The 22,457-nt window shown below is 32.9% G+C and overlaps 1 protein-coding gene across 3 annotated transcripts in view; it reads left to right on the forward strand.

Moving 5' to 3' along the window:
* Positions 1-21,688, forward strand: part of LOC133172035 (annexin A6-like) — a 39,865-nt gene extending 18,177 nt beyond the window's left edge. For 2 of the 3 annotated variants that reach the window (XM_061306842.1, XM_061306850.1), the window contains 18 exons: positions 4,384-4,474; positions 6,278-6,372; positions 7,833-7,946; positions 8,297-8,381; positions 9,183-9,262; positions 9,609-9,677; positions 9,875-10,055; positions 10,426-10,529; positions 10,893-11,039; positions 13,432-13,506; positions 14,715-15,125; positions 15,527-15,700; positions 18,781-18,814; positions 18,903-19,051; positions 19,281-19,376; positions 19,698-19,773; positions 19,978-20,090; positions 20,186-21,688. In XM_061306842.1, coding sequence (XP_061162826.1) covers positions 4,384-4,474; positions 6,278-6,372; positions 7,833-7,946; positions 8,297-8,381; positions 9,183-9,262; positions 9,609-9,677; positions 9,875-10,055; positions 10,426-10,529; positions 10,893-11,039; positions 13,432-13,506; positions 14,715-15,125; positions 15,527-15,700; positions 18,781-18,814; positions 18,903-19,051; positions 19,281-19,376; positions 19,698-19,773; positions 19,978-20,090; positions 20,186-20,311 — 2,220 coding nt within the window. In that variant the 3' untranslated portion in view covers positions 20,312-21,688. The remainder of the gene's footprint in view (positions 1-4,383; positions 4,475-6,277; positions 6,373-7,832; positions 7,947-8,296; positions 8,382-9,182; positions 9,263-9,608; positions 9,678-9,874; positions 10,056-10,425; positions 10,530-10,892; positions 11,040-13,431; positions 13,507-14,714; positions 15,126-15,526; positions 15,701-18,780; positions 18,815-18,902; positions 19,052-19,280; positions 19,377-19,697; positions 19,774-19,977; positions 20,091-20,185) is intronic. The other variant, XM_061306856.1, reaches the window with a different exon arrangement.
* Positions 21,689-22,457: the final 769 nt, after the last annotated feature.

Raw genomic sequence — 22,457 nt, forward strand, 5'->3', positions numbered from 1 at the left:
ATTCAGAGGACGATATGCATGATAAGTTAATTCACCCCATACACTGCGATCAATTAAGCAACCCATTGGTTTTTTGTTTGTTTAGAAGTGCATTTTTGATATTGGAAGTTTTCTTCCAAATAAACAATAAATGGAATAATCTTTTTTTAATGTGTAACGTAATTTTGTTGTCCACCTGTAAAACAGAATTAGTTGGTACATGTATACATATACATGTAGAATGGTAGTTAATGTAATGTTGCATGACTATATATTTCACTGAGTATATATAATCTGATAATAAATACCAAGTCCTCTTAAACCATCCCTATAATCAGAATAGAATCCTTTTTTGTCGAGAAAAACCACACAATCACGGTAGTAAATTTGCTTTAAGAACTCCTGGCCATTGAATCGTTGTAATATATAGACAATTATTTAGTCATATATCGTAATGGGGAATTTTCCAAAATGAAACATTTATTGCCATTACAAAACATTCATTCACTGACATGTCGCAGAATTTTGATTTTCACAGACATAAAACCATTTAAGAATCTCAAAAATAATTATAAATTCCCAAATCCTACTCACTGCTTTGTACTTCATCTTCACGAGTGTCACGTGACTGTGTGTGAAAAAAAAACCCACGAAGTATTTTTTATTGTAACTTAAATGTTATATAGTTGTTATTACCATATTTGTACTTACCTAACAAGCAATCATGAGTTTAAAATAACCTTTACGTTATTGTTTTATAATACTATATTAATTTTACAATAATATTGCAAATTACTATATTATCTAATGTTGTCAATCTAAGATTGTTTGCTCAGACTTTATATAATTATTTTATAATGATACTAGTACATGATTGTTACCTTGTTTATTTATGGTCATAAAATTTAATTGTGCACTGTTCTTGCTAGGAAAATAAATTAGTCTCTTACTTTAATCAGTGTGTTCTAATATGCTTCTTTTTAGCGTACAATGTAGGAATCGCCTGCTTCTTTATATATAAATATATACATGTACTCAAGTAATCAAACCCATTATTAAATGAGCATTTCAACAGTCGTAAATCTCTGTAGCTGTATTTGGGATATTGAATGAAATCTTTATCATATTAAACGCTACATAAAGACCGGAAAAAGGTAAGCATTTCATTCTAACTTCAGAGAAACAGCATTTTATCACTGAATTGTAACATGCTTTTGAGAGGGCACTGTTTGAGATTCAGAGGTTAAAGATTTCTACCGGGGGTATTGATAAGATAATGACCTTTGACAATGCAAACGAAGTTGAAAAAGGCACAATTTTCAGCTTGACGGTCAGACTCCGAAGACATTCACCAAAAGTTAGAAATTTAACTTTTTTAAAGCTGAATTTTGGAAAAGATTTAAAAATTGGAGTTCGGATTGGCACATTGCTAAATAATATAAATCAACAGGGGATGCTTGGTCCTCTTAGGCACCTGATCCCACCTGTGGAATTTTCAGGGATCCGTGTTTTATGCCCTATATAATTGTATTTATAGATTTTTTTTTTTTAGATCGAGCACTGTTCGTTATCTTCATGTTTTTCATTCAGCACAGCCCTCCTCCCTCCCTGATCATTTTGAATTAAGAAAAATGCAAGTTTGTAGGTTATCTTGAGATTAAGAATTTACTGGATCCGCTATCACACATAATGCCATCAAGGGGACTGCAATTTTACATGTATTGGATATCATGATAACTTTGTACCTTATACATGTATAAGAATATTTTGGGATCTTACTGTTCTTCAAAACTAGCCAAGAACATTAATTCTAAAATACAAAATTCATATAATAATGTTTGCGTTGGGAGCTTGCAGAAGACACTGTTCTTCAGGAAGTAAACCTTATTGCTAACTATATGTAAATGTACATGTCGAGGCTCCATTCAGGTCATAAAAATATGAACTGAGATGCTTCTTTTTGTTGAATCCTTACAAAGCATTTCAGTGGAACGAACACACCAAGGTGCTTGCATGCGAAAAATATGCAGTATACTGTACATACATTGTTATTCTATTTCAGCTTGGTGGGAAAAAGAAACACCTAAGAGATATATTCTGTTTACATTATTCGTAAGGATGCTTGCATTTTTTAAGTTTTGGTCTTATTAACTGAATTTAAAAAAAAATCAAGATGTTATTCTTAATCTTTACCTTTGCCAAACTTTGGACATCTATTTTGACCCAATTGTGTTTCTAGGGAAAATAAGATTAAACTAATAACAATAATAAAAAAAAAACTTTGCAAATAACAATCAAAATCTTTCCTTCTAGTTTATGTTGCCTAGCTAGTGCATTTGATGGATATGTAAGAATTGTGCACAAGTAATATAATATACAAGGGAGAGGGCTTACACATGGGCATTCTTGCTTGCTGTCTACATATAATCCATTTTTGTGTAACAAAATATATAATTATATATGTTTCCGCCATCATTTCCTCATTTCCATGATATTTTTATGAAAATTGGACCATTTTTCGATGTTAAAAGTATTTGCAAGCGTATTTTCGAGAAAACATCAAATTATACATATTTAACAGCTGTTTAAGGCGTTCATTTTGTGACGCGGATAAGAGTTTATCCAGACACCCCCTCCAGTTAGTTACTCGAAGATGTATTTATATGTAAGGAGGACCCATAAAAATTAAATCAGTTTTCGTGATTCTGAGATTCATATCGTTCAAATTATGGTCCCAGATATCAAGGTTCCAAAGATAACATGTATTCAAATAATGTAGAATTTTTTCCAAAAGTGAAAGATTTGTTGTTTTGGATCAGTTTAGGCATAAACCTCAGACATTTTATGCTATTTTTTTTTTCGAATCCAACGTATAAAGAGCAAGTCTACAAGTTATTAAAACTTAACAGAGATCAATATACAGAGCAACTATTTTCCAGTTAACTATGTCCCAATATAAAGTTTATTTTGTGATCTGGTGTGAGAGTTTTAAGCAGGCTCTTATTATGTCAAGTGAACATTAATGTGCAACACAAATAACGAAATTTGAATCGATAGGTTTTTCACATGCAGAGCTATATGATGAAAATCCACAAGAACAAAGCTAAACGTTGTTAAAATGAAATTAACTGAAGTGTGCCAATTGAAACACGAGTTATTTGTTTGTTCAGTCCAATATACTTATAACTAGTATCAGTTTATCACAACTGCATGTTCACCAGCCGCTGTCAAAGTGATTTCTTCTCTTGCATGTCTTACAAAATAACGATATATAGATTCATAAGTGTATAATTTAAAGAGATAATTTTCGCCTCGTTTTAATTTCGCCTTATTCATCCCTGTTGTCACTGGGTGAATTTGAAAAACCGGGCTAAACAAATTCTTAAATTTCTCATTGCAGTACAAATAAAATATTTTATCTATAGCATGAGATGAAGTGCTAAAAAAAAACTCCCTGAACGATCAAAAATATGTATGACACAAACAAGAATATTGCTTATAAGAATAGTAACCAATTAAATTTTGACGAAACCTGAGCTCAGTGGAAGAATTGTAATTTCTTTCTCTCAAAAAAAGAGAGAGAGAGAGAGAGAGAGAGAACACAAAGAAAATCACTTTTATAAGGATACCCACTTCCGCCCCAGCCCGGGGTTGAACTCTCGACCTACAGAATCTGTCTCCTAGCAGTACAGGAACATAACTAAATTTTGTATTTACTGCCACACGGTAAATTCAATTTACAACATGACAATATATACAGAAAATATATATTTATTGAATTTTGCATCAGAAAATGTGAAAGAAAAATAAGTTTTTGATAAACGGTGTTCATTGTAAAGATGTAAGCATGATTTTAGATATAGAGTATCAAAACGCTTGCAGATGAAACGAAAGCGTGATTTAATTTTGGAGAAAAAAATGTTAAAAAAGAAGAAAACACACAAAATTTTAAAAAAAGTTGATAAAATGAAGACAAAATTTAAAAAAGAAAAGAAGGACAGCATGTATACAACATTTTGTTGTATTCTTAAGAAACATACCCTGCGCAATGATGAAAAACTATTGTACATGTAAATGGTTTGATGAGAAAAGATGGAAAATAAAGTGTTCCAAACCGAGTTAAAGAATAGTTTTACTGTATTAGATAGCCATTATAATAATGAGCAAAATTCATAAATTAGTTGCTTATTGAAGGGGGAGGGCAGTGCTTATAAACTTACATAAAACCATTCCATGAAAAAAAAAAACCAAAACACCACTAATATATTTAATTATATAATTTTTTTCTCCATTGTACTTAGATTATTTTTTCCATATAAAATTTAGTACAATGTCATATAAAATTCTGCCGTTTTGACGCTGATGCATTTTTATTTAATTTGCTCATCTTTTTACATTTGACAGTCTGATGATGGAAGCAGTATGGACCGGTCACACTTCAGTTCACAGGTCGACAACGATGCCAAAGCACTATTTAAGGTGGCTAAAGGTCTCGGTAAGTAACTCGACAAGTAAAAATATCTTGAATTGTGAAATGTATATGACTATCAAACAAAATTGTATTAACGTTTTGAGTCCGTCCCGCCTTTACACGTCCAATATTTCAGATGCTGTTCTCTTTAAAGTCTTTAATGTCCTTATTACGTATAATACGATCGTTAAAAAGATATGTAGGGGGAGATAAATTTAAAACATATCGTGTAAAAGTAAAATTTACCTTACAAGTCTAAAATTCCATCAGTTGAGCAAAACGAACTAGAAGAGAGAATGATTTGCAAACTTTTTGGAGGCATTGTTGTAATAAACAAGTTATATGTTCCTCTTACTTTAAGTGTGTTCCCCCCCCCCCCCCACAAAAAAAATGTAAAATGAAATTGCAATTACAGGTACTTGTAATTATCAAAGAATGTTCCGTAGATTTCCTTCTCAGAAAAATATTAACGCATACTTCAAAGTACGTTTTATTTTATGATATGATCATTTTGAAATGAACATTGAATTTATTATCCTTATTGCACTAGTAAATGTAATTACTGAAGTACAGCCTTCCAATCTACATGGAATATAATTGTAACAAACTTTAATTTCTCGTGTATCAAACTATCAATAATCATGCAACAATTTTGACCTTAAAGTCCGAAAAGTTATTCATTTTAGTGAAATGGTAAAATTACTTATAATGCATCACTTTTAATATATCAAAAAATGTCAATTTTAGTAAAATAGGTCCAATTTTGGGGGTAAAATTATCTTTTTAAAATTTTTTATGAAAAAAATATATTTCTTATCTTATAACTTATTACAGTCCGAGAAAATCTGTTGTAGTGAAATTATGCAAAGGTATAATTTTTTTCTTATATTTAAGGATGCAGCAGTTTTGACGCAAACGTCCGAAAACTTATTCAGTTTAATAATTTTGTTATATCTTAAATTATTATGCATCAGTTTTGACCTTAAGTCCAAAAAATTAGTACAATTTTCTTTTCTGTTTGAACTTTCAGTAAGGCGTGACATTCTCGGCGATACATAATAAGCGTCTCTCAAATGGTGACCTAGATTCTCATTGGTTAAGAAAATAATAACAAGATTGTTATTGACAAACGATGAGATGACATAAGCCACACCTCTTCACTGTAAGAAACGATGTCATTGGTTTCTTGCTTCACTCGTTGACGTCTGGTCGATATTTATCCCGTGTGTATTTCATCCGTGAATGAAAAGCTGTGTAAATTTCAGTATTGATGACCTAATCTGGCAACCAATGAGAATATAGGACACTGAGAGACGCTAATTATGTATCGCCGAGAATGTCACGCCTTACTGAAAGTTCACGCAGAAAAGAGAATTGTACTATGCCTGAATATTGAATTGGGTCCAAATTTTCGTTCATATAAAATATTGTTATGACCGAAATGTCCCCCCAAAATATCCATTTTAATGAAATGGGTCCAATTTTTGTTATGCAGTAGATCTGACCCCAAAACCCCGAATTTACCCTTTATAGTGAAATAAGTCCAATTTTTGTTTTTATAATTTATTAACAATTAAATCGTAATCTTATGTTAATGGTTAATCTTTCTGTATATGTAAGATGGATTTGAATTTCGATTCTTCTTAAATTTAGTAAAGGTTGATTCTTCTTTGGTCATAAAAAGTGCATGTATTTTATAGTAACAGCAATACATGTTTTCTTTATTTCTAAGCATCGTTTTGTCCACTTATGAATATGTTAAACAAGACAATTTTATCGATTTTTTTTGTCTTATTAATAGATATTAATTAATTAATTAATTAATAGCACAACCTGACGATGTCTTCATAAGAAACTTGGTTCGAAGAACACAAAGTCAAAGAACCCAGATCCTCGAGAGATTTAAAGAAATGTACAGTCTGGTAAGGATTTAGTACTCGTATGGACATGTTAAACATACATCCGGATAATTGCGGTGCACCGTTGTATTTTAGTGGCTTAGGCCTGAATAATCATTTAGGTAGCTAATTTATATACTAGTATCCCTTTTTATTGTATTATCGCGATTGGAAGTTTTCAACTGACTTTTGAAACACATCGGTACAAAATGAGCTCCAGACACACAGTCCCGATTTGGCTTCGTGACCAATCACTATTTGGCCTAACGTTCTTTGTTGAAACCTGATGAATTGTAGGCTTACCCTGACTGATCGGCCTTTGCTGATCAAATTCGGCAACCTTTATGATCGTTTTGATGCTGCTCAAAACAAACCTGAGTGGTCATGACATCGACAAAATTAATAAAACTTGTAATTCGTTGCTGAACCGTGATTACGTTAGAACATCGTTTTGACGTACATGTAGCTGAACCTTAGTAGACGTGATTTCAAGTTGCTGCTCCATATTAAATAAAGTACATTGTAGTCTTTTTCACGGTGTCCTATTGATCCCTTTAAATAGAAATGGTGAGATTTCAACCAATCCACCATGTCTATTTCTTGTCCTTTGCTAATAAGCAATGCAACTCTTTTTTTTTCTGGAAGTTGCTTCATTGCAGCTGAAGACGTAATAGATAGTATTCAGGTCTTTTTCTGCTTGTGCCTCAGAAAAATAAGACCAGAATATCTACTACATCTTCATCCCTGCAATTTTCAGTGAGATTCAGTTTGATTTGACGATGCTTGGACCCAGGATGATGAAGTTGGTTAGACCTTTTCGTTGACATGTCTGCTTTGATTTATGGTCTAACTCGGTGGGAGAGAGTAGGGATCGGGTAACCGATTTCTTTGCCGTCTTCAATTCGTGATCAAACATAGTAAAGTCGTAAATAAATATAGCAAGATCGTCGTAGTCCATAGTGCGATCGCCCTGAATCGAAGATGAACCATAAGTGATTGTACTTTATTCCTTGAAAAAACGCAAGTGTGTACGGAAGTCGATATAAAACGTTATATTTATTTACATAATTCCGTCAAATCGTGACGGTGCTTAGAATGATTGTAGCTTCACCGTAGGAATCACAACCCATTTTTACCGTGAAGTTACCCAATATATAAGATGGCACATAGTCGTGGATGATCTTGGCTTGAATCGTGGCTATATATACTCGGCACAGAGCATTGTTGTGTATTACTCGTGATTTGCAAGTTATAGTTGATTCAGACGCAAATTAAGAGTTAAGCACGAAATTATAATGAAAGAAACATAATATTATCTTCGATTTTTCATGATTCAATAAAAAAAAAAGAAGAAAATCTTTACAAAAAAAGTACATGTATCACTTTCATAAGAAAGTATTTTTGTATTTTTACAATGGGCAATTGTGAAAATTTATTTGAGAAGTTAACTATTTGCAGAATGATATGCTTCTATTTCAAAACAGGATTTGGCGACAGAGCTGTTGTCGGGTCTGGGGAAAGACTGGGAATGTTTGATTAACGCTCTACTGAAAAACAAATCTGTAGGGACCGCTAAACTTCTCCATGATGCATTAGAGGTAAAGTTTTATTTTGCATCACAATATACATGTAGTAGGTAACAAACAATACTTTGAACAATTATCCCATTCCTTCAAAGTTTGCTATACCATTTTGAAGTGTTCGTATTTTAGCTTAAATATAAAAAATTATATAAACAGAAGTGCATGGTCTAAAATTTTTATTCCTTTTGTGAAAACATAACGAAAACATATCCCTTAAGCAAGCAGAAAACAGTCATCTTTAAATTGGCCAAATATAAATAAAACGGCGATCATAAAACCAATATAGTAGGTAACAATTGCTTCAGATATTTAATTCAGTCATTTGCAAAGAAGGTGCATCAAATATTGTAATTATTGCGTTACAGGAAGGTGATTACCAAACAGCTGTGGAAATCCTCTTTACGTGCAAGAATTCAGACCTTACGGAGTTGAAAGATACTTATCGTAAAGGTAATCAACGGAACGGAAACAAATAAGGAACTGCTTGTGGAATAGAACATTTCGTTAATTTCAATGTGAAGGGGAAAAATGAATGCTTTGTGTTCTTTGTTTTTGGAAAAGATTTCCCATACTAAGTTTATGAAAAATGTCTCTCGCACTCAAAGTTTGAATAAAGTCTCGAGAAAAAAGAGTGATTGCTGTTACTCTCTTGTAGTGTATTTGAGAGCAGGATTATTATTTCTTTCTGTGAATAATTTGTATTCCCCCGAGATCAAAGGTTAGGCGAACATATTGTTAATGATTTGACTCTTTGTCTGTCCACAACTTTAACTTATAAAGTATTACAGCAGATTTGGAGTAATGTCACTAATGTGCGATGATACAGTGAAAACTACTGTAAACCAACAATTATTTGCGAGCGAGAAATATCCGCGAGTTTCTCGATCTTCTTTTACTTGCGAAAATTTCTCGTCGCGAACCAATCATTCAACTATGTATTTATGTAGAATGTTGCCTCGGTCCGCGAAAATTAGTTGTCGCGGATGGATACCAAGCTGAAGAATCGCGAATAAAAGATGTCGCGAATAATAATTGGTTTACAGTATCTAATCTGACCCTGTCCAATCCGTTTCACTGCGAATGCCGACCTTTATTTTCATTCCCACTTTATTATTGAACATACAGTCTTTACACTGTACAATCCTACACCCTGTCTAAACCGGCACAAATTTGTCTCCCATTGCAGGTCGGATTAGACAGGTTTTATTGTATTTGTTTTTTTTATTATAGTACTGAAATTGTTCGTTTCAGAATACTCACAGAGCCTTGACATGACTATCAACGAGAAAACGGAAGACCCAGAAAGATGTCTTCTCGCAACACTGGCAAAGGTAGAATAAAGGATACCTTCAAAGCTTAAGCAAATGTTCACAATGTGAAAATGTGCTTAACCCTTTGGCTTAAGTTCGTCTGCATGATCACTGATAGGATACTGTAGTGTCGAATTAATTACAGCTACTTACAGTACGGCCCTGTGGTATTTCAGTGCTTTCACAGTTTTTTTTCCCTTTTTTCCTTTTTTTTAAACTAGGTTTTGGTTAACTTACCGTACTTTGGAGGCATAAACTGGATACAGTTCGGTCAAAATGTGTTGATATCATTAAATTTCTTTTATATGAAACAAGATATGCTTATATGTTATAGCTTATTTTCAGTCAATCAAATTTCAAATTTCAGGGCGGCAGAGACGAATCTAATAAAGTTATCGACAGCGCGGCGGAAACCGACGCCGAGGATCTTTATGAGGTGAGTCTTGTTCAAATCTGCCAACCCTTTTGATATTTCTAATTTCATTTATTTTAGCGATTCTCGGTTAATTCCGATCAAAAATTCATATTAGAATCCATGGAATAACGTTCTTTTTAATATTAAGAGAGACAGGTACACAGATGGTCAATATCTAAGAAGAAATGACTAAATAATTTTATTTCAACTTTTTAAAGTCTGGCGATGGCAGATGGACAAGTGATACTGGTAAATTCCTTAAGTTACTTAAGACTAGAAACAACAAACACATCATCCTTGTCCTCAATTTGTACAAGATAAACAACAAAGGAACTGAGGCGACAGACGACATCAAAAGGGAGTGTTCGAGAACTTATTCCGAGGCGCTCATTGCACTCAGTAAATATTTACATGCACTTTATTTAACCTAATAGCACTAAAGGATTTTCTACGAAGTTACTGTTGCAGTGGTTGTGCTGAAAATTCACGTTTTATTGGCATTATCATTGCTTTGACAGACAGTTTATGCAAGTACAAAGAGTTTATTGTTTTTATTTGTTATTCTAATTACAAGTAGATGTACACTTTAAAACCTTTTTATAGGCATTGAAGGCGCTAATAGAATATACGTAAACAATTTATTTGTTATCCTTTGCTAATGAAAACTTAATCGTGAAATAAAATTTACAACGTAAATCAAGATAATATAACTCAATTCCCTTAAAACCCAGCAATGATATACATGTATGCATATTTTTTTTAAAAACAGTAAACTGCCTACATGGTCCGGAGAATCATTTTGCTGACCGACTATTCAGGACTATGTCCCCAACTAATTCAGAATTTGTCAATCTGCTGGTATCAAGGTCTGAGGTAGGCTTAACAAAGAGTTATTTTGCTTTCTTTATGAAATCAGTTTCCATTTCTTCTTCTAGAATATTATGATTCCAAAGCTTATATTCATATTGCATTCTTCACACGGTTTCCTAATTTCATTAAATTAGCGCTTTCTGAAGCTTTCTGGATTTATGTGCTGTTCATCCATCTATGGGTTTATATCATTTTGAACTCAAAATATGTTCAAAATTATGTAAATCTGTAGATGTATGTATGTAAATGCAGAAAGCTTAGTTTAATGAAATTTGACTGGAAACTGTATACAGTATTTGCTTGTTTTTTATTACTAATTTTTAGATTTTGTGTATAATAAAAAAATTGTTTTTGAAATTTATTTAGATTGATATTCCTGCTGTGCGGAAAGCTTACAAGAAGAAGTATGATGCTGAACTTATGGATGATATAAGACATAAATGTCAGCACACAACCACAAAAGTTTTACTGGAAATAGCCAACAAAACACCTCCAGACTGGCCCAAGACTAAGGTATAAAAAATTGTACAGGAACAATCTATTAAAATAAACTTACAGAAATATAATGACAGTGTTTTACTGGAAATAACCAACAAAACATCTCCAGACTGGCCCAAGACCAAGGTATAAAAAAATGTACAGGAACAATCTATTGAAATAAACATACAGAAATATAATGACAGAGTTTTACTGGAAATAGCCAACAAAACATCTCCAGACTGGCCCAAGACTAAGGTATAAAAAATGCACAGGAACAATCTATTGAAATATAATGACAATATTTTACTGGCACAAGATAATATTCTCCCATTGACCAAGTACACTTTATTTATCCTAGAAACCCTGACCCTTCCGAAGTTTGCACAAACTTAAACAAGTCCTGTATGGTTTTTACGTCCATCACCAATGCAAATAAGTACTTAATTTGGTGAAAAACCTACGCATTAAGTGATATTTCTTGATCTTTTCCCTTGATTTGAAATGAAAACAGACTGTAACGTTGGTTTCGTTAAAATGTACAATATCATGCTGTGTATTCACATTATTTATTTATAAAAGAGGATTACATATTTTATCACTGACTTTTTTGAAATTATATACAGTGCTACATCTCAAGCCTCAGTCACACTGTCCCGATTTACCAGTCACTATTTGACCTAACGTACTTCATCGTGGTAGAACGTAGAAGTGATGAATAGAAGGCTTACCCTGACTGATCGGCAAAAGCCGATCCAATTCGACAACCTTCACGATTGTGTTGATGCTGCTCAAAACAAACCTGAGTGATCGTGACATCGACAGCATTGATAAAACTCGCAGTTTTCTACGGTAGTTTATTCGTTGCTGAATCGTGATTTGTCGTAACAACACCGTTTTAGTAGACGTTGGTGAACTTCAGTGGACGTGGTTTGTAGTTATTAAGAAGTCTTTTTCACAGTGACTTTATAATCCTTTGAACCTAAAGGAAAGACGAGACTTCAACCAATCCGCCTTGTCTTTTTTTTTTGTTCTTTATAATACAACTCTCATTATTTTTTGAAGTTGCTTCATTGTTCAGCTGAAGACGTAATAGATAGTATTCAGATCTTTTTTCTGATGAGGCACAGAAATGGAAAAAATAAGACCTAAGTATTATCTACTACGTCTTCTTCCCGGTAATTTTCATTGAGATTCATTTTGCTTTGACTCTCCTTGGCCCGGGAAGATGGGGTTCGGTGAGCCCTTTTCTTTGGCATGTCTGCAACCTTGTAAATCATATGTTAACTTAGTCCGAAATATCTGACGTTTTCCAGGCTTTTTTATTGAACGTTTTCTCGGCACGTCAAATATCAAAATTATTTTTAAAAAGCCTGGAAAGCCTGGAAAGATATTTCGGTTAAGTGTGAAAGAGAGCAAGGATCGGTTCACTGATTTATTTGTCGTCTTCAATTTGTGATCAAACGTAGTAAAATCGTAAATAAACATAGTAAAATCGTCAAAGTCCATTGTGAAATCGCCCTAAATAAGTGATCATACTTTATCCTTTGAAGAATGTCATGTTACAGAATAAGTTTGTACGGAAGTCGATATGAAACGTGATATTTATTTACATAATGCCACCAAATCGTAACGGTGCCTAGAATGAAAGTTTGCCACGGCCAATTCTTACCGATTTATTATGAAAATTGGATGATCTTAGCTTGAATCGGGAATGTGTGACTGGGGCCTACAGAAGATACAACTCTATGGTATTTAATCTAAAAAATTATCTTTTTATCATAAAGAGTATTAAAGAAACCATATTAATTATGATAATTATGATTATTAATTATAATAAGAATATTTCTTAATCTCTACTTTCAACTATTGTCGATCACTTTTTATTTGCGATAACTTTTTTTGCGTAATAACACGAGACAAGCTTTCTCGCAAAAATTTCATTCTGCTATTACTAAAAATTAACCAAAACTCATGGAAATTTTGTCTCGCGTATAAATACCAAATAACTTTCTCGCCAAAATAATGTGTTGCGAAAATGTTATGAGATACGGTATGTAATCCATATATATTAACATTTCCAAATATTTTTCCTTAAGATTCTTTGCAAATTTGAAAAAGTTCACATGAACTACCGTGGGATGAGTAAGAATATTTCCATTGTGACGTATCTGAAGTCAAAAAATAGTGTAAACTCTTTTCCTCTCAAAAATGATCGTTGAATGACAAAAACATGTGACAAGTCATCAGAAAAATAATGTAAATATAAGATAAGAATTTAATTTTCGAGAATTCCTGAGGTACATGAACTACAACGCTTCACGCCTGCATTTTTAGTATGGTAGTTCATGTCCTCATGAATTCTCAAAAATCAAATTCATTTATAAACATAATTTCTTTTTATGTTTCTTTTTGCATTCTTTGAAAGCATGTGGACAAAAGGGTAAGATTGCCAGATGTTGTGATACGTCGATCGTCCAATGATGGTTTAAAAACACTTCAGGTGTGTTTTGATACAGGCTTACTAGTACTATCTGGCTTCGGTTTCCTTCTTATAGCAGTATATCCTAAACATATCTCTCTTGGTAGACAACCGTGGATGTCAACGGATTTTGAAGACGAAGTTTCTTTGTTCTTTCAAACTGAAAAATTTACACGATCATATTTCACAAAATTCCACTTGAACGACTGATTTATAAAGTAAAACAGTTATGTTTTCTCCACGTAAGACTTGTTAAGCTAAGTCACTCATATTTTGCATGATACAATAACCAATTAAAATACTGAATATCCGCCGATTCTGAGCAAACGTATTTTATATACTGATATTCTACATCATGGGTACTAAAGTACCTGGAAACATTCCCTTGTTGATCGTAAGTGAAAATGATATCATAATGCTATCGTAGAAAGATTCTTAGAATCAACGTTCTATATAATTACACGATACTCTCAATTTCTACGGTTATAGATGCATTTTCATTTGTTTTGGCCGTATGATACACATAATTTGGGACACATTTATAATTACTATTCATTGTATTGAAAACACATATATACTTTTCTGGTTCTTTTTTTTTTTTATATTATTGTGGCCAGTCAATCAGTTTATTTGTTGTTTAACGTCCCTCTCGAGAATTTTTCACTCATATGGAGACGCCATCACTTGCCGGTGTAGAGCTGCAAATTTTTTACCTATGCTAGGCACTTAGGGCCATTGAGCAGAGAGGGATCATTTTCGTGCCAGCACCTACTGCGACACGGGACCTCGGTTTATATGGTCTCATCCGAAGGACCGATCTCCACGTCTCACAGTGGGATTCGAACCCGCGACGTAAGGATCAACTCCTTACTCCGCGACTCTAGAGCAGACGCTCTACCACTGCGCCATGCGGGCGACCCAGTCAATCAGTAAATATTTCTACAACTATATACTAATAGGGCTCCTTTACATAACACAATTCCAAATGTACTCTTTGCAGTCAACATTTAATCTAACCTTTTCCCCTTATACTTTCTTAATGGCTTTAATTGACCCCCTTGCTTTTCTTAAAGTCTATTTCTTTCCCTATCTAACCTAATGCCATTGTTTAAACAACAGTACCATGGCTAGTCACATTGATATTCAAAATTGAAAAATTGATTTTAATTTCATTTGTTTATAAATGTCTGACGAAAACTTTGATAAACTGTTTCCAATTTATAATTCAGACAACTACACAGAAAAAATGGAGAGGAGCAAATCCTGTACCTCAACAAACCAAACCTCCAATCAAAAGAGTGGAACCCTCCTCCAAAGGGGCTGAGCAGAAACACAAACACAACCCACTTGCACAGTCGAGCATGCGCATAGCCGCCGATACGTCAATACAAAGAAGAGAGGAGGAAAAACACAAACACATAGAAAAAGAAAAGCGCAAAGAAGATGAAAGACAGAAGAAAAACATAAGTGGTACAATCAAACCAGCCAATAATTTCAACCCTTCCACAGACTGTGAACGATTGCATGACGCTTTGTTAGAGACGCCCCTTGATGAAGAGGATATAATAGACGTCCTCACTACCCGGAGTAATGGTCAACGACAGATCATGAAAAATAAATGGTCCACTAAATACAAGAAGGTGAAAATCTCCATTGATTTCAATGTATACATATGTACAAGTGTTAAAATTGCGTGATTCAGAAATACAAATTTGATTTATAATTTTAAAAACATAAACAGTTTACTGGATTCATTGTAGTAATAAGTTTGAAATTCAATGACATTTAATGCATGTCTGTATTATTACATATGAGGATATCTAATGGGTTTGACATGAATACCACAAAATTGTGTCCAAATCATAACTCTCAATCATTCAAATGGATTTAGTACAAGTATGTCGCTGCCCATAACGTAAAGGTATGTCATGGTCATAACTCAAATGTCAAGGTCACTAGGCAATCTTGAGTGGATAAGAACTCGAAACTCTTGATTGGAGTAATATATTGTTGCTTAAATTTTGTTTTTCTTTCACAACAGTACACATTGGAAGCTAAACTGAAAGAAAAACTTAGTGTGGATCACGATGAAGTAATAACAGGTTTAATGATGACGCCATCAGAATATGACGCATATTGTCTTAAAGAAGCTCTGGACGGACTTGGTCTTTCTGATCCAATTCTTGTTGGGATTCTCTCCACAAGGGATGCAAAGGTAACATACCATTAAAGCCAATTTCGTAGGTAAATAAATCTAAACAAACTTTTGAAAAGGACATCATAAAAATAAAAGTTTGAACTATTCCTTCTGATAGATATAATGGGAAATACAATGAAAATAATAAATTAGTGACATTTTATTGTACTCTCTAAGGACAATTATAAGTAGACAGTTTTAGTGCATGCAGTGTACAAGCTCCAAATACGTATACTTAAACAGCAGAATCGATTGAGCATTTCATTACAAGAGCAACTGGAAGCCATTCAGTTTTAGAGAAGTGAGAGAAGTTTACAAGAAAAATTATAATCACTTCTGCGAAATGGCATAACGAACAGAATTATAACAACATGGACAACTCTTACATGCTTAAGTATAGGTGTCATACACTGGCAGCAAGTAGTCATACGAACGATCTATTCCGTTTTCAGTGGACTGTAAATGATAAAAGAATTAGAAGGACCAAATATGTTATGGTTCCAGCTGACAAAGAGTCTTTATTTTTAAGGCTCAATACTACTACTGCATTTTAGAAGAAATTGGTTTTAATTCCACATCTGGTAATCCAACTTTACACTCGCAGTTCTCTTTCAAAAGATGACATTTTTCAAAATCAAGTTCTGGTTTTAAACACTTTTAACATTCGGCCAACGGAAGTGAATTTGATATGCCGTACCTTGACTGGATTCAAAAACTTTATAAAAATCCTTACAAACAAAAATAACAGGGTCCAGTAAATGTTCAACCAAACCCGTAATATAAACTACTGTAGTCAGTATAGCATCCAAATATGAAACAGATGTGACAGACTATAATATTTCAAGTTCACAGGGAGTTGAGTCAACAAATGAATGGAAGTAACTATTCTTAATTTATAAAAACTGATTGTCGAGTTTACAGCAACAGCAAGTGTTTTCTTCCCATGTGGATTTTTTAAAGCTAAATTCTGCTTCATAGGAATATAAAAGCAGGTCGGCTAATGAAAGTTAGTGCCCATTTGGATTCCAACAGATTGTTGAAAAATATGGTCTTCAGAGACTACATAGATGTTATCAATGAGGAACTCCAGCTTCTTTCTAATATCAACTTTAGAGTACTTGTATGTAGAACCAGAATGATGTTTAACAAAGTATATTTGTAGATGACCAATCGCAAGATATGAAAATTTATGAGTTCCATTTTTATTAAGGAAGCTATTGTCTATGATGTCAAAAAGCTTACTCTTTAATTTGTCGCGAGAAAATGGTGGTATAAAACGTAGATAAGTCATGTGATTGATGCTATTGATGTTTAAAAAGTTTTGAGATTTTAAATTTTCTATAAGTTCTTTCGAGATTTTTAGAAACCACAATTGATTTACACCACTTCTTGAAAAGGTTGGGGCACAACGCGTCTGAAGTTTCTCCTTCACAGCAGTTGGTATTTTGGTGAGAAGTAAGGACAGGGGCTTGGTTGAACATTTACTGAACCATGCAATTTACCTTTGTTTGTAAGGAGTTTTATTAAGTTTTGGAATCCAGTATAGGTACACGGTAATTCAAACTCATTTCCATTGTCTGGAATATTAAAAGTATTTAAAGTTGAAAGGTTGTTTTTAAAGAATTTTACATTTTGAAAGGGAAAATTAAAAATTGCAAATATTTTCCAAAATCAATACCGTTAAAACGTATGACTTCCCAATTTGTATACAACCATTCAAGAAGGTAAAGACCAGACTTTTTGACATCGTACTGACGTAGACAATTGCTACTTCAATAAAAATGGAACTTGAAGACTTTCATATCTTATGATTTGTCGCAAAATTATTTTGTTTTACGCGTAAGTACGAAGTGATAGTAAAACAAATAGTTGGAGTCCCTGACTAACAATACCTATGTAGTCTTTGGCGACCAGGTACAATCTATTGGAATTTTTGGTGGGCATTATTTGTGCTCCTGTATTAGCCGACCTGCTTCGATATTCTTATGAAGCAGAAGTTGTTCAAACACTTTCGCATGCGAGGAAGAAAATTCTTGCCGTGGTCTTCAATTCGAATATTTAGATATATCGACGAAATTTTAGTCAAATAACAATAGTTATTTTTTATTCAAATATCGGTAAATCCCAGTGAACTTGAAATTAAAGACATCGCAAAAATTTGCTAATTTTTTTTATTTTTATTTTTTTTTTTTGGGGGGGGGGGTGTGTTTTACTGACTTGAGACTTTAACGGTAGACCAGCAATTAACTATATTACAAACGGGATTTCTGCATTTTTTTTTCAATGTCAACTCCCCTCATTATGAAGTAATATTCCACTATCAACTGCATACGGTGTTTGAATCCTAACTGATTCGGTACACAAGAGCATGTTCTGAATATCATCAATTTTTACCGGGACAGGCTACTTACAAATACATTGGCGTTACAGGTCTCAATACGATCTAGTTTAAAGTCATAATTTCGTAAATTCTCTGGTCGTTATAATGACCTCTTTTGCAAATACAACCCGTTTTTAGGTCATACATGTATCCAGACTGACTTGCTTCCTACCAATTGTTAAGCCATTGTTTTTATACAATTTTGACTACGACTTACTCCCTATTCCTGATCAATACAGAAGGCTCACAGCGTGTGTGACCAGTTGACAGGGTATCCTCTTAATCACCTGGCTTTAGGATCTTGAAGCAGATGTAAATTTAAATCAAAATTTGCATGTTATCCTAAAGTTTTGGGGGGGGGGGGGGTTTGGGTTTGTTTTTTTTTAGAGAAAACATAAAATTTAATATATTGCTAAAATTCCTATCCATTCATTTCATATTGTTAGTTTTAAGTTAAGTGTAAGTTATGATATCTATTTTATGAATGAAATTTTGACTTAAGTGTAATACTGCTTCGTGATCCTGGGATCGAATCCCACCTCTGGGTGTCCCCAGGGGTTCGTAGTTTTGGCCTGTTTACGATTTGTCTACAGGATTTAGGAAATTCATCACTATTTGTTATCTTCATATTTTTCACACTAGTAAGTGCAAGCATCTCTTTACTATTTGATATCTATATGATAACACTGAACGTATTTTGCATTTTTGTTTGAAACAGGAAATGAAGGAAATAAAAGAAATTTTCAAAAAAGGTAAGAATTGTTAACGCTATTTTGCTCGAGGTGTGCATTGAAGGTTTGAATTTTTCAAAAATGTACATGGAACTAAATTATCTCCTAGAGTATAAAAAAGATTTAGTCCAGGAACTCACAGCTCATGTTGATCCGGATTTAGCCGATTTTGTAGTACTACTTTGTCAGGGCGAAAGAGAACAAGATTCAGAAGTCAATGGGCAAACGGCCAAGAAAGATGCGGAGAAAATGAATAAGGTATTGGAATGTTACTTTGTTTGGTCAATCCGTATCTCTCAAGAGTAATTATTATTTATCTACTGGAGTTCAGGCTTATAATAGACCAAGTAGACAAGAATCAATGTGTTGCAATATTTATAAATTCATTTTCGATTTTAACGTAATTTAATGTACAATGAACGTACAATTTAACAATACGTTTAGAAATGACCATTGGTGAATTTGCAAATGATTTTTTTTTTCCCAGAACGGCAGGGTAGATGTTGTTGACAAACCTTTCCGAGATGTTGTTCTGAAGAAAAACCATGCCCAAGTGAAACTGACATTCTCAGAATTCCAAAAAGTGAGACATCAAATTTAGTTTTTTTTCCCGTCAAAACTAAAGTGGTTTTCTTTAATTCATTTCGATTTTCCTTCCTTAAAGAGGCTGGGGGGTTGTGGCCATTTTTAGACTATATTGATCTCCTTTAGAAGAAGAGCTCCATATGAAGATATAGAAAATGATCAAATTTTAAAACTAAAATTTTTGAAATTTTTCTTTGCCAAATGATAGTTGACAGCTTAAGATATCATATCTAAAAAATTAAGTTAAATCTGGTGGTTAATTTGTTGACCCCCCAGCCTCCTTAAAACTGAGAGCTAAAGAACTTGGCTATTGTTTCAGTTGACGGGTAGTGACATTTACCAGTCTATAGCTGATACCGTAGTGGGGGAAACAGAAGATGCGTATATTTCTTTGGGTAATGTTGACATTTCTTCAAAATATTTTTAACTTTTAAATATTGAAACGTTGTTTACAAGAACGATAACTTTTATTTTGAATAAATTTATTTAAAAAGTTTATTTAAACAAGACCCATCAAATGGTTTGCAATGAATCTATATTATCATTTGATGATTAATGCAAATCTGTTGCTTTCCGTGAAAATCTTGATTCTTTCTTAGTCTCGGCAATCGAGGATCCAGTCAAATTCTATGCGGAGAAATTGTTTACATCATTTGGTGGTCTTGGAACAAACGAAGACAACATCGTACGAATAATTGTTTCAAGATCAGAGGTAAGACAATCCTAATGAAGTACTTCGAACAGCTTGTTAACTATGAAACCAGTCGAATCATCTATTCAAAATCTTTTTTGTTTTTCATTTTTTAGATTGACTTGCGGGACATCAAAGTTAAATTTCAGCAACAAAATCAAAAATCTTTGTCGGCAATGTTAAAAGCAGATTTCCCTGGCGATAGTAAAAATGTGCTTTTAGCCATCTTGGGTGACAACTAATTGCTCCACAGTTAAAATAAATCTGCAATTTAAGCTAGTTCGTGGAAACCTCAAACCAGTCTTCAGTCCTTTTTGGTACCTTGATGTGTTTTTAATAAACTTCTTAGCCATTCTTGTATTTATCTGATTTCTGATGGTGAAGGAATTCAAAAGTACATGTACTCTTGTTCAGGTATTTATTTCTCCTTATTTTTATGACGAATTTCGTATGCATGTAAGTAAGAAATTTGTTATGCTCAATTTTTTTAAACATTGTTATATCTATTAACTGTCATTAATTATCTCCACTCCAAGGCTATAACTGTCGTGTACAAATTACATATGGCAATATCATTATTTTTTTCTGTTTGTTTGGTTGATCATTTTGGTGTATTGGCTTTATGACGTCTCCGACAACGGACAATAATATTCTGACATGTGTGTGATATCATCTAAAAACTCTCTCCAGTCCTATCGGGCTATGAACCCCTTACTTGTCAGTTTCTAACCTTTTCATGAGCAAGAACTCGCATGTTTGTCCTTTTGCTTGTATGTGTACACGTGAACCTAACTTATATATTTACACAAATCGGGTATCAGATATATTAAATGATATTTATTCATTTTTGATTTGTTTTGTTTTTCCATTATTTGTTTGTAAAGCATTATTTGCATTATATAGAAATGTATACACATTAAATTCTGTTTTGTAAGAGGAAAGAGCATTGGGGAATAATTTGAGAAATACTGTATGTTAATGGGAAGACAAGTAGACTTATGCAACGAAATTTTCTTTGATAAACAAGTTTACGTAAACATATAAATTATTAATATCACTGCGAAAATCTATTCAGGAAGTAACATCTGATCGAAAATGTAAAATAGAATACATAACAAAATCAGCAAAATTAACAAATTTATATACAGTTAAACCTCGTTATCTCGAACTCGTACTGTGACAAAATGTCTTCATATGTGTGGGTCCTCGCTCCATTTTATTAGCATATCCTCTAAAGATTAGTTTTTTCGTGACACAAGCAGAGCGAGGACCAAGCAAACAAAACTATTTTATGATTAGGGTTTTTTTTTTTTTGGCTTTCATGAAAATGTTACAGTCAACTAATTGATAGTTATTTTGAACAAAGTTGTGAAATATGCGTGGCGTAATGGCTATCTCAATTTCATAATCAATTACTGGTAGTTGGGAATTTCCATTTGAAAGTTAATTCCCCACCCAAAAACCGGTAAATATATAGATGTATATTTATTCGAAGTAATTTCTTTACTTTATTTTTCGTGTTCTGTTCTGTCGTACAGTTTGATGTATTATTGTTACTGAAGCTTTATAATTGTTTTTATCTGTCGATTTTATACAGACTTGCTATGTATTTGTATAAAGTAAGGTTGATATATATATATATATATATATATATATATATATATATATATATATATATATATATATATATATATATATATATATTGACTTTCGTATAACAGATATAATCCAGATATATCCTTACAAATGTTATGTCAATGTGAGACTTTGTTCATGTAAAGCTCTAAAATTTCTTTAGTACTTTTTATGTAAAATATTTGATACGTTTTATCAAGCATTTATATACTGTATTCTATGTATTTTCACAGTATGGTAACTGATATGAAATCTGTGATATTTAGTGAGCCAGAAATAGAAGATTGCAACTTTTCAAATCCTCTTGGTTCGTCTCCATCACAAATTTCATGAATGCGTGTTTATCCTGCAGCAATCTTTCTTCCTTCCCTCCTTAATTGTCACTAATAAGAAATGGGGATTAAGACAAATCTGACAGTTTTTAATCACAGAATAGATGCCCAAAGCCATGCTAGGTCATTGACCGAATATGTCGTGTTCTGTCAGTTTATCTATTTCGACAGAAGCTGGAGGATAAATAATGATAGTATCTGTGTTATATTCATACTTTGGAGGTGCTAGTATCTGTGATATGAATAAACTTTTCAATAAAGATATTTCTTCCTAAAAAGTTATTGTCTTCATTTCCGTTTCCCTAATATTCTAATCATACAAAGGCCGTAAATGGAATTATATATATATATATATATAATACTACATAGTGATATGAATAATGGTAATTTATTACTTCATAAAACAGTACTCTGAGAAAAG

This window comes from Saccostrea echinata, unplaced genomic scaffold (genome assembly GCF_033153115.1).
Source record: "Saccostrea echinata isolate AGI-Se365-2 ecotype Australia unplaced genomic scaffold, CSIRO_AGI_Sech_v1 ptg000002l, whole genome shotgun sequence".
In the NCBI taxonomy this organism is placed as follows: Eukaryota; Metazoa; Mollusca; class Bivalvia; order Ostreida; family Ostreidae; genus Saccostrea; species Saccostrea echinata.